This window comes from Diadema setosum, chromosome 5 (genome assembly GCF_964275005.1).
Source record: "Diadema setosum chromosome 5, eeDiaSeto1, whole genome shotgun sequence".
Lineage (NCBI taxonomy): Eukaryota > Metazoa > Echinodermata > Echinoidea > Diadematoida > Diadematidae > Diadema > Diadema setosum.
Window position 1 is genome coordinate 6,512,686 of NC_092689.1, and position 12,457 is coordinate 6,525,142.

The 12,457-nt window shown below is 37.4% G+C and overlaps 1 protein-coding gene across 1 annotated transcript in view; it reads left to right on the forward strand.

Annotated features, from left to right (window-relative positions):
* The window catches only part of LOC140229034 (uncharacterized), a 68,473-nt gene that overhangs the window by 53,756 nt on the left and 2,260 nt on the right, over positions 1 to 12,457 (forward strand). The window contains exons 16-18 of the mRNA XM_072309295.1: positions 1,061 to 1,138; positions 5,195 to 5,260; positions 11,893 to 12,080. Of these exons, the coding sequence (XP_072165396.1) occupies positions 1,061 to 1,138; positions 5,195 to 5,260; positions 11,893 to 12,080 (332 nt within the window). The remainder of the gene's footprint in view (positions 1 to 1,060; positions 1,139 to 5,194; positions 5,261 to 11,892; positions 12,081 to 12,457) is intronic.

Sequence of the window (12,457 nt, forward strand, 5' to 3'; positions counted from 1 at the left end):
AACTTAGTGTTAATCATTGATACAAATTTGGTTACAGCCTGTCAGCATGATTCTAGAACTAATATTTTATGTGATACTTGTAGATTTAAACTGTGTATAGAAATCATTTTGTTGTAATGTGGTGCTGAGATAGATTGCTGTTGACAAAACATCATTAGCTTTTCGTCAACTCTCCTACCATTTTTTTCTTTTATTTATTAATTTATTTTTTGGTTGTTTGTCTATAGATTTCCTCTTGTGCATGCTCATGCTCCCTGCATGAAGCTTCTGCATGTCATGCCATGTTCCCCCTTTTCCAGGAATGATTCTAACAAACGGACCAGTGCTCTTTGCCTGTGTGTAAATTGTATGTGTATTCGTGCGTATTAAGTACATGTAGGCTTGGCTCTGCACTTGTTATAAGGCCCTGGGTTGCACAACCAGAAGTTTTGGCCCCCATTTTCACTTCAGACATTTTGGAAGACTCTTGAACACAGAAATCACATATTAAATATTTAATTTGAGCACTTCTTCACTAAATGAAAGGAGGAACTTGATATCTGTGATGTTGGATGACAGTTAAAAGTCACAATGGCTAAATCAAGCATTCACCATGAAGCTCTAGGGCAAATCCTCATCCAGAGGTTTAAAATATAGAGAATTTTTGTGTTATGAATTTGTTGGATTCTTTGAATTACTACCTCAATTTCAAGTTGAGCAAATTCCATGAAATGATATGAATTCTCACTTTATATTGCAGAGCTCTTCTTTCAATAATCAAAGACATGCAGATCTATTAACAAAAGTAAACAAAATGGACAAAAACTGCATGCACCTACAACAATTCTTAAGTAGAGGAGGACACAAGAGGTTCGGAAAGACTTGACACTTTTTATTTTGGATAAAGTAGTAGTGAACTGCAAGGCTTGCAGGCACTCGTCCCATGGCCAAGGGTAGATTTGAGCCACACAGGCATTGAGAACACCGGTCTGCTTTTGACATGTTGACATGTCCTTTAACCCATGACCACCTCCCATTATATGTGTATCATTTGTCTCATCATCTCTGCCCCGCCCGCCAGCACTCCCTGCACGGATTTGTTCGTCAAAAAATCATGCGAAAGAGTACCGTGACCTCCGACCCCACCGACATGGACGAGGTAATGTAGCCTGACAGAGGTTGACCCCATACCCCCGGGGTCACTGTTAGTCAGTTTATTGATATTTTATTCTATCAACAAAAACAGCAATGACACATTTTGCATTTTATGCAAATTTGTATGATGTGAACATACATTGTATTTTGTGTGTCTGCTTATTTTTGATTGCATTTCATAATCATGCACAAGAATATAAAAGTGTGCTGTGATATCATATCAAATGTCCATTTACGAAATATTCCATTTCTTTTTATCTTTGACATTCACCCTGTAGAGATGGGTACTGCATACCATGTTGTAGGTTGGCAGTAAAAGCTGGCAGGAAAAAAAAAAAAAAAAACAGCTAGTCTTATTTCAAGTCTATGAGATTAAACAAGTAGATTCTAACTGTCATGTTACACTAGATGAATGAGCAAAATGTTTTATAGCAGGATGATGCTGTGATATGTGTGTCAAGTTGTGAATGTGACTGAGAAGAGAGAAATACATTGAAGCAATGAAGAAGCACTCAGAGCCCTTTGTTGTTCTGCAGTGTTTGTTCCAATATTGCTGTCAAAAAGTGTGAGAGATAAATTGTTAGCATTGTTTTCTGCAAAATATATGTACAAGCGCTGTAATATACATACATATATGAATATGTAATCGTAGGTTGGGCCCACTTGATCACTTTTTACTCCTGTGTGGCCAAAAGCATTTAAAAGTTCATCACAAAATACCTGTAGACCATCGCAATGTATTTCGACCTTTCTCTCTCCCTCTCTCTCTCTGTCTGTCTTTTGGGTGGGAGGTGGATAGGGATTTGAAGGATTTGCAATATTTTTAATAGTTCCCCAAAATGTTTTGGGAAAGCCCATTTGATCAACAAATCGGTGTCTGTACTTTTGCATTGTGTACCTTTGTAGATGCATTCAATACAGATTTGTTGAGAGCTACGCCCACAGTAGGGAGGAGTACCCACATACAGACTACTCAACCATGTCACTAAGGGGGGGGGGGGGAGAGGGGGGACCCTCTAGAACATTTTGTTAGAGAAAACAGAAGTTTGTATTGCACACCCTCAAATACTTGTTTACCTGTACTTGATATTTGCTGAAAACAGAACATAACAAGATGATACAAAATAGGCTACATACAATGTACCTACATTTTTATGGAATCTACTTGCTTTCTAGTTCATGGACTGTTTGTTGTTCACACATGAGTTCACTCAGCAGTGTGGAGACAAAGATTTGAGGGAGTGATAAGAAAAACATGCTAAAAAAATGTAAGACTGAAATCTAAAGGATAGTGTTTTGTTTTTTGTTTTTGTTTTTTTTTTTTTAGTCTGTATGCATGTGCCAGTACATGTGAGTTAAGGAAGTAATTTTTGTAAGCTACACTGTACATGTATATTGTTGTTAAAAGTAAGACAAATACCAAAGAAGGGTACTCCAAATGCCTTGATCATGGTTATACCTGTACTGCAGACAAAATGAATCGGTAAAGATTGTCGAGTGACTTACTTCTTGAAATGGTATAGAAAGCAAACATACATTTATGCCTGCATGCTTTCACAGGCCTTTTAGCTATGCAGTCTCACACAAATGAATGCAAGAAACGAATGAAAACTTGATTATTTTCTGTTGTCTTTTCTATTACCTTGCCAGATCGTGGCATATTTCGTCATGATGAAATATTTCTTGGGCATATTTTCTGCAGAAATCTTGCATGCATTATGTAGCATCATAATCAGCTGTATTGGACAAGGATTGTGTCCATCATGATAATAACTAATGTCCTTTGCCTAATGTCTGCAAAATATTCAAATCTCTCGCATCTTTCAGCCGATTTCAGCAGATGTATATTTCAGCAGACTTCTGCGCATCATGTATAATAATGTTTAGCAGTGTTTGTGCGATTCCTTTCAGACTTTACATTTCATTCATGGCATTTGTCACATAATTGCCTCCCTCATTTCTTGCAGGCAAAGCTACACAATTATTGCAGGAAATTGGTTTTGAAAATGGTACAGTTGAACAAGTGAAATTAATGTATCATTCTTTCAGTATACTCAATACTGTGTGCAGTCCATGCGAATTTCACATCTCATGTGGTGTGAAGTCAGTTGACAGATTTTCAAAGATCACTGTTTGTGTTTCTTTGACAGCAAAATATCATAAGATGTGGAATCCAACTAGCACTTCAACAAAAAAAAAAAAATGCTATACATATCCAACTAAGAGAAAAGTATGTACCATATTTACTCATCAAAAAGATGTCTGTCATTTCACTCATTTGATCATTTATTCTCACCCTGAGTCAGTCAGCTGTGCAAAAGTTGCAGATGCATAAATCATAATTTTGCCTTTTCTAGTCAAAGTAGATTCTCAGTTCAAAACATGAGAAGAGTCAGTTATTAACTACCTTGCGTCAGTCAATTACCAATTACGTCGAAGCTTGAATCGACTAGAACTGTTATAGTTGATTGATGATATATGTTTGGCTAGATGTTCACAGCAAGACAAACTTGTAGTGCTTTGAGATGCCTAGATAGGGAAGAAGTAGCGAAAAAAGTTATGACAATGCTGCTATAGTTATTGAAGGTTCTTATGCATAACACTTTTTATAAAAATATTGATAATTTCACTGGCAAATTTGCAGATTTTGATTAATCTTTTAAATATATGGGCTGTAGCATCTGTCATATGCTTAGCTTGTCAAATTTAACTTCAGTTCTCTGCAGTTCAGTACATGTTTGTAATATATGGAGATGCAGGGTTTGTGTAACAAAAAAAAAAAAATGACAAAACCCCACCTACATGTATCCACATTAACAATGATGGATATTACAGGTATACACTGCAAATTAAGTGTTTCTAAGTTCACAAAGTTTTGGCATGAAACTAAAGGTACACAAAATCCGTCATGGGTCGATTCCACTCGGCTGCAATGTAAACAGTAGATAACATTGAATTCTGAATGCCCATGCATTGTGTGATCGATAGGACAGGTAGTCATCAGACTATGATAATACTGTGGTATTCTGTATAGAAGTCATGTAAGACTTACAAATTGTATGTGTATATACCATCCTTTAGATCTGTGCTTCTCAACCTTTTTCAGCCTGAGGCCCATGTTCGCTCCTATGTTGTTGTTTTTTTAGGCCCAGTTAGATCAGATATTATTATTTTTTTCATTTTATTTTTCACCAACATGGCGGCGCACTGGTTGAAAAGCGCATTACATGCCATATCGGATTACATGCATAAATATCATATTTATCAAATATTACCCACAGCAGTTGCAGTGTGCATCATACAAATCAAGATACATTTTATCACTAAATAGGATAGAGAAAACGGGAATGCAAATATCATTCCACTCGCTCTTTCATCCGCAAACAATATTATTTCATAAATTTATACACTATCAGCAGAAACCTCTGGAATCCATGCAAACACCCAATACGCACATTGAAATAAAGTGATTATCAAGAAATATGATGCGAAACATATGTTTCTACGGTAAGCCAACCAACTTGCATCCATCTCTTTTAACTGAAAGTGTGCTGCTGTATTGTAATACTCAACAATGCACAGTTTGTTCAACTCCTATGACCCTGTTCACATGTGTCATTTAATTACCTGTATGTGACAGAGAGTGGATGGAACACGCCCATTGTGTTGCCTAAAATTCTATCCTGAGATTATCCAAAACCAGCTGATTGTGTTTGAGGGTTAGAAAAGTTACTTTACATGTCACAGTCGTTAAGACTTTCTGTTCAAATACGAGATGATTTGCTTGTTAGAACCAAAACAATGCATTTGTTATATTCACATAGTTGGTTGATGTACAGTGTACACTTGTATGATTATGGTTAAGTATGTCTGCCAATACTTTTTTTTCAAGGGAACATGTTTTTACACTGGGTGGAATTAGAGTTGCATGTGCTAATAATTTACTGCAGCACTTCAATACATGATCAGCAGATACAGTATGTGTGAGTTGCCTTGCATTTTGTGTTAAAAAATATGATAGCACTAATCACTTGTTTGTATGTTTCATTCCCTCCCCCAGGCTGGTCGAAGAAGAGCCAGCGTGGCAGCTGTGCTTGGCTTTGGGAGCAATGCATCAGGTCAAACGGTGAGTTTGGGCCATCTCTTGTCTCTTGTCAAACAGTCACTTGTCGGATAGAAACCCAGAGTAAGATCCTCCTTTTTTTTTTCTTTTTTTGAGGGGGTAGATTAAATTTTTCATCCTTTTTTTTTTTTTTTTTTTTGTCTGTGTGTGTTTTACAACAACCATGAAATTACAGCAACATACATGTTCATAGTTTACAGTCAACCTTGCCCAAATCATCCTTGCCCGAGCCCAAAAAATTGGCTGAACAGGAGAAAAAATTTGAACTTCGATGGATGTAAACATGTTTATTCTATTGTGTGCCTGTTGGTCAAAATTAATGCTTTTCTTCTGTCACTTTGGATTTGCCTTAGGCGAGGTTGACTGTATTATATGAAAGCTGTATAAAGTTAGGTTCATACATTTTTGCTAAGAATTCAAAGTTTTAAACTTCAGGGATTATTATGTAGTTTAGCCCCGTGTAGATGCACTCTAAAAAGTAACAGTAAGCCACCTTTATGATTTAGTCAAAGATTAAAACCACAAGATTTCTTGTGGATTATGCTCTATCCATGTGCTATTGTGGTTCCCCACTTGTAAGGTTTGAGTCACATGGACACGATAATCAGCAAACTCATAAGTTGGCATGACTTCTCGGTGAACCCATTCCCCCTTAGCTTCCAGGTCAACCTCCAGATCATAAATACAGCATGCCATGCATATGCAGTACACTGCTGTATCATCGCAAATTATCTGGTTTATTGCTAGTGTTGCGTGTATGTATTTCTTTCGGTTCTGTCGTTTTATCATTAAGTGAGACTCTTGCTTGGAAGCAATAAATCTTAGAGATGCATTGTGTGGACGCTTGTCACCATAGTTTAAGGGGTTGTCACCATAGTTTAAGGGGGTAAACTCTCATCAATGATTAGCCTTCTATGAACCTAATATAATACTGGGGAGTATCCCTAGTTTGCAGGCACAAACCCTTGTTGGTCGTAGGAGTCTGCATGCACCAAGACTAATACACGCACCGAAGCTACAACACAGGGCCTATGGAACAGTGCGGGAGTGGTGCATGTAGTAGTCTTAGCACAGACTCCTTTACGACCAACAAGGGTTTGTGCCTGCAAACTAGAGTATCCCTATAATTGAAAACCAAACCAAATGACCCACCCAAAGGTTGCAAGGGTCATCATATTTGCAAGTATTCTGTCTGTCATTTGTCTGTCAGTTTGTTTACTGGGTCTGAGTCTGTAGTGGGATAACTGGCAGGAGGCTTTACAGTGATTCAAGGACAAAGGCACATAATGGTTGCCAAAAACTTTGTTGATTGATCACAGGTCATAGGTCATAAGTCAAGATCAAATTGTAAGGCTGCTTTGTCTGTCAGTGCATAAACTGTAATGCATATACTACTGGTTAAAGCAGAATTCCCATTCACTCAGCACAAAGGAACAAAATACACATAAAAATAAAACAGGCACATTGTTTCATAGAACAAAGGCTTCTGTCCAAAATCAAATGCCAATCTTCAATCTTGCACATAAAGATGCCAAGTTTTATTGTCATCAGAGTGTGCTGGATTTCTGTCGGTGGTGGTGTGAGACAAGGTACTGGTTTTCAGCTGAAGTTATGGGTATTTGAATACATTGTACATGCAGCGGACAAGGGCAAAGGTGTTATCAGATCGGGACTCATATTTAGCCTAGTCCTTTTTAAATCTAAAGAAAAGAACCAAAAAAAAAAAAATCATGTTTTACTGATTTCTTGTACCATAGATGTTATGGAAGCAGCTTAGCTGCAAAAAAAAAAAAAACCCAAATAAGTGTTTATCACAGGCCTTCCTTGTCAAGTGGTGTAGCGATATTGTCCGTCAAAAATTTGGTCGGGTTTCTGTGTTTCACATTTCCTGTTACATTGCCAACTGGATCGATAGGCTTCCTTGATTATCTATTTCAGACTGTATCTCACTCCTTATGCTATGGAGATTTCAGTGTGTAACCATACATGCATATCCTGGTGGGCTAGCTTGATACCTTGCATTCTCTCTACTCTGTGCTGTATGATACACAGGCTATTCCACAGCATGTGATACCATACTCTTTGATCAGAGTGACACTAGTTTGGGGAAAACAGGAATTCATTTATAGGTCATCAGTGTTTTGAAACGAGGAAACATCACCAGAGTTGACATTTTTATTCTTGAACAGTGATAAATGAGTCCATTTACACCTTTATTCTTTACACTACCCAAAAAGCCAGTGATATACATTGTACACTTGTACATGTAAAGATATGTTATTGAACTACAGTATATATAGATGGTAAGTAGTCTGTGGCTTTCAGTTTTTTATTTATTTATTTTTTTTGTCTTCCATGTTTTCAGGATTTTTTTTTCATCACTCGAGAGGAAGAAAAATGAAAATTTCCTAGGATTAATCATGAACAGTAATATCAGTATGTACATTTTATAAGAGCGCAAGGTGAATTCAACGGTGCTCGATATGGAGGAAAAAAAGAAGCATTACACAAACAAAGTGGACCATAAACACAGATGAAAGGCATGGGTGGAAATCAAACATTAAGAGAATGAAGGAAGGAAGGATAGGTACATATGCTCACTGATGTACACCTTTATGCTATGTTATATTACATTCAATTACGTTGGAGAATCATTGTTTTATTTGTTATATTTTATTTGTCCCTTTGTTGGCAATGATATAGACACATGCCACAAATCACAATCGGGCACTGAGTGTGCCTGTTGCAATTGGTACAAAGTCACTTCAGTTCATGAGAAAGGTAAGATTGAAGAATAATACCTGTACTTTTGCACATTTTGTACATTCCAAGGAATACAGTCAAGTATTCCTCCCTCCCGTACACATATACTTTTTTTATTATGATTTCACCCGTTCACCAGCTTTTGCTGTGCACTACATGGACTTCCCTGCTCAGACGTAGTACATCGTGTATGACCGTAACTGCATGAGCTATCATTTCAAGCTATCAAGCGATATGACAGTGCAGTATATTTCTGATTACCTAATTTTCTCCTGTATTTTTGTGTACAGCACATTGCCAAAGTTTGCACAGTGGTGGTTTATCTATTGTTAAATGTGCTAATTAATGCATGTTTGGCTTCCAAAATCTTAGACTGGTCTTTTCTCTTTCATGTGGAAATATGTTAGTTGTTATTGGTTTATGTTCGAGAATTCACTGTACATAGGAACTTATCACTTGAACCTGGTTACCCCTGAATTCTTAACGTCTGAAAATGTGGGCGACCTTATGGTTCCTCCAAAGTGTAGTAACAAGTGTATTATCACGTTCTGCTGTATTAAAAAGTGATCGAGTCATTGCATTTAAGTGATAGTTTGCCATACTCAAACCATCCAGCTGAATTTATCATGATGGCAGGTGTTATACCGTTTCACATTTTTAAAGCAAGTAATGTTTCTGCATTACTTACAGTATGCATGTTGCATACATTTTACACCCACAGATATTTTTCTGTCTCAATATCCTTATACAACACTTGTAATTTACGGGGTTGGTAATGTACTCAAGAACAAGTCTCGGTGATTTTGTTGATCCAGGAAAAAGAGTAAGTTTTGAGGATGAAGCATGCATCACCAAGTCTCACAGGGGGGTACCTATAGAAATGACATACTTTTGACGAACAGTAGTCCATGACTGTTAGTAAAATGTCAGAAAATATTGTTGCCTCTTGAGTACAAATATGACACATCGTGTCTTTTTAAGCATCAGCACTCATATTTCAACATGATGAACTTTGTGACAACTAAAATAGCGGGTTTGATATGCTCTCCTTCAAAGTGATTTTGTGCTCAGAAAAAGAAATGTGGGAGATCAGTCATATTTATAGATTCCTTCCTTTTTGATGAAGTTCTAATCATACTGGCAATTGAACATTGCCTGCTGAATTGACACTGGTATCTTCTCCTTACATGGTACTTTGTCCAATTTTAAAAGATAATCAATTTTGACATGGCCTTATCAGGGGCAAGTCTTTGTCTATGCAGTCAGAGAAATAATACACTTTTTTCATCTTACTATTCCTGTCATCACAGTACTACACACAATGGCAATGTGATCAGCATCTCGCCGTTCTGGCACTCGTTCGGCTTTTTGTGTTAATTATCTCATAATATGATACAAACAAAGGAGGAAACCCAGTTCCCGCTTTAATAGTCCAAGCCATTGCTTTTTGTCATCCTATTATGCAAGTGTAATCCCATTTCACACGCCATGCAGGAGGCCTTGGCTGATCCCTCCCTTCCAGTATTATGTACAAAATATACATTGTGAATATTCCTGATTTGCATTCATTCCATTGCAAATAATCACTTCATAAGAAATAACAGGGTTCTGTATAAAGCAATGTGTACACGTTATACAGACACATACTCTATTACTACACATACATATGTACATGCATATATTTACCCTTGACATTCAGTTTCCCTCCTATTATGCATTTGTGATGTGCTTGCAATATATCTTGATCACAGAAATGTTATGAAATGACAAGGATGTTCAATCATGCTGGAGCCATATAATATTTTTACCCTTTTTAAGGGTCGTGATATGAATAACATGAGGTGACCTGCAAAGAAATTCAAGAGTTTCGTTCATGTGAATTTTTGTAGTTGTATACCTGTCCCAGTGTACATACACTGTATACTTTAATTGAGTTAACGATAGTGAAGATTAACGGTATTGCAGTATAGTGACTTGCTTCTTGCTCTTCAAGATCTCCTAAACTTGATTTTGTTCTTCTTTTTGAATAGACAAGATGGTAGACACAGTGTTTAGACACATGTTCCTGTGTAATTTTGAGTACACCCAACTACAGTATAGTAGTTTTGCAATGCAATGAGCTTAAACTGAAGCCCTTGTTACTCTGCTCTCTCTACAGATGTACTTTGCTGGTTGCTTGAGTGCTGCATGATTGTGTGGTTTTATTTTTTTTCCCCCTTGCTTGACAACTGTATTGCACAATCTGCTATAATTTTTATCTCATAAAGTCATGTTCATTATATGTACATGATGAATCATTGTGCATTATTGTAAACCTAATGTCACGTCTACTGTTTGTTTTGTGGTACACACAGTTATTAGGGTAATACTGTGTACCTAGTGCCATTGTGTGGATTTGTGGAGGTCCTTGTCCTTTTTCATTGTTTGTGTTGTGCACTCATTCGTTTCTATTGTGTAGTATGTTTACTCTTGCTTGTTTGTGAGATCATTCCACCTTTGCTGCAGAATATGTAAAAATGGCATGTTTGCTGTATTCAGATTTTACTTTTCCCTAGCAAGAAATTACCATAGGCCTATCTTTTTGTCTGCATGGCAAAAATGCATTTTATTTTTCATTTGAGATGTTTAGGGTATGTGAACCAGTGACTTTATGGATGTGTTTATATGTGTTATTTTGTTTGTGTTGTCTTTGTGTTGCGTTTGTTCTGTGTCTTGTCTTCATGTGAACAGTGTTGTTATGGTAATGCAGTGTTATGGAGCACTCCCAGGGTATCCTATTTTTCAGTGGCCCATAATCACATCAAATTCTGTTCAAGTACAATGAAAATAAATAAGGCAATCTATATCCTTATGAGAGACACAACAGAATCAGTAAGACCCAACATTTCTGACTGGACTGCGATATCAGCCTCAATAAAGTCTCTGCTCTGTGTACCTTACAGCTAGCTTATATACATTCGATTATATAGAGCACCCTCTGTTCTTGAAAGAAACTGTAAAGTGCTCTCTAAGGTTGGTTTGTTCATTTGTTTGTTTGTTATTTATGTGTATGGGCACATTTTCTCTCTATTTGTTTGTGTGTTTGTGTGTTTGTGTGTGTGTGAGTGGTTATCTGTGTTTCCTTTTGTTTTTGTTTTCTGGGAACACTTGATATGATGTTTAACAAGTCCATACACTTTAGGTGATTAAGCCAGACTCCCTCCAAACCTTAAACTCTCCTACATGTGTACAAGTGAGCTTTCATAATTACAGCTGGGTACTGTTTTGAATAATTATAAAATCCAGCTCATTGGGCAGAATGCAATAAGTCAAAGGGTCTTAGAAATTAGCAGTAACAGCACTTGATAATCTCTTTCTGTTTCTTATATTTTCTTTGTCTCCTTATGTTTTTCTTTTTTTTTCTTTTTTGCCCTCACATTGTCATAAGATAGGCCAATCTACCAACATACAATGTACTACAAAAGGTAGTATTCAAATTGTACACATATTCATCGGACCACAAAAAAACTTCCCAGATGTTTGTCCAGCATAGCAACAATTAATGCATGCAAAATAAACTTTTTTGTCCAGCAATGCACTTGATTGCACAGATGAATTGAAAATTTGTTGTTCACTTTTCTAAGAAAAAAAAAAATATTCATGGGCGTCCTTTTTCATATCAAGTAAACCAGCCTATGAGAAAGAATATGAATGACGTTCATGATGGAAGGCAAAACCTTTGTGGCTGTGGTTTCTTTTTTTATGCACATTAATGCAGTAATGTCAAGTATTGCTATTAGTTGTGTCATTTTGCCCTTACTCAGTTATTGACATGGAATCTGTGGGTTTATGTAATGCATTGTTTCTTTTTTTTTTTCTTGTGTGTTGCACAGGATGGGCGTGGCCGCTTCGCCTCATTGGCCAATGCTGCCATTATGGACAGGAGCTCCATGGGGCCAGGTCTGCTGGGTGGGCGGAGCATTCTGGACACCCACAAGGAGAAGGAGGGGGACGAGACCAGCAGGGGAGGTACTACCAGCCCCAGGCTAGGGATGCCAGACAAGCCCAAGAAGAAGCTGAGGTGAGGATTATGGGAGACTCTTTGCATTGAATTGAGTTGAGTTGAGTTGAGTTGAGTTGAGTTGAGTTTCTATTGTAGTTGAGCCGGTTGAGTTGAGTTGAGCTGATTGAGTGCTAAGGAAGCACTGAATATATGCTTATAAGCAGGCAGCTATGAGACAGATGACCTTGAGTCCCCTTAGAAGAAAGATGCAATGATGGTAAAGTGCCTTGCTGGGTGTGTGCGTGGGGGGAGGGGGGGGGGGGCAACCACTGCAGCAAGGGTTTCAAACCAGGAACATCAGGGTGTATAGTCAGTGGTCATATCCACCGAACCACACCAGCTACTCTTGATACCAGGAATTTGTGTGGGGGAATGGGGGAAATATTTGATAAATG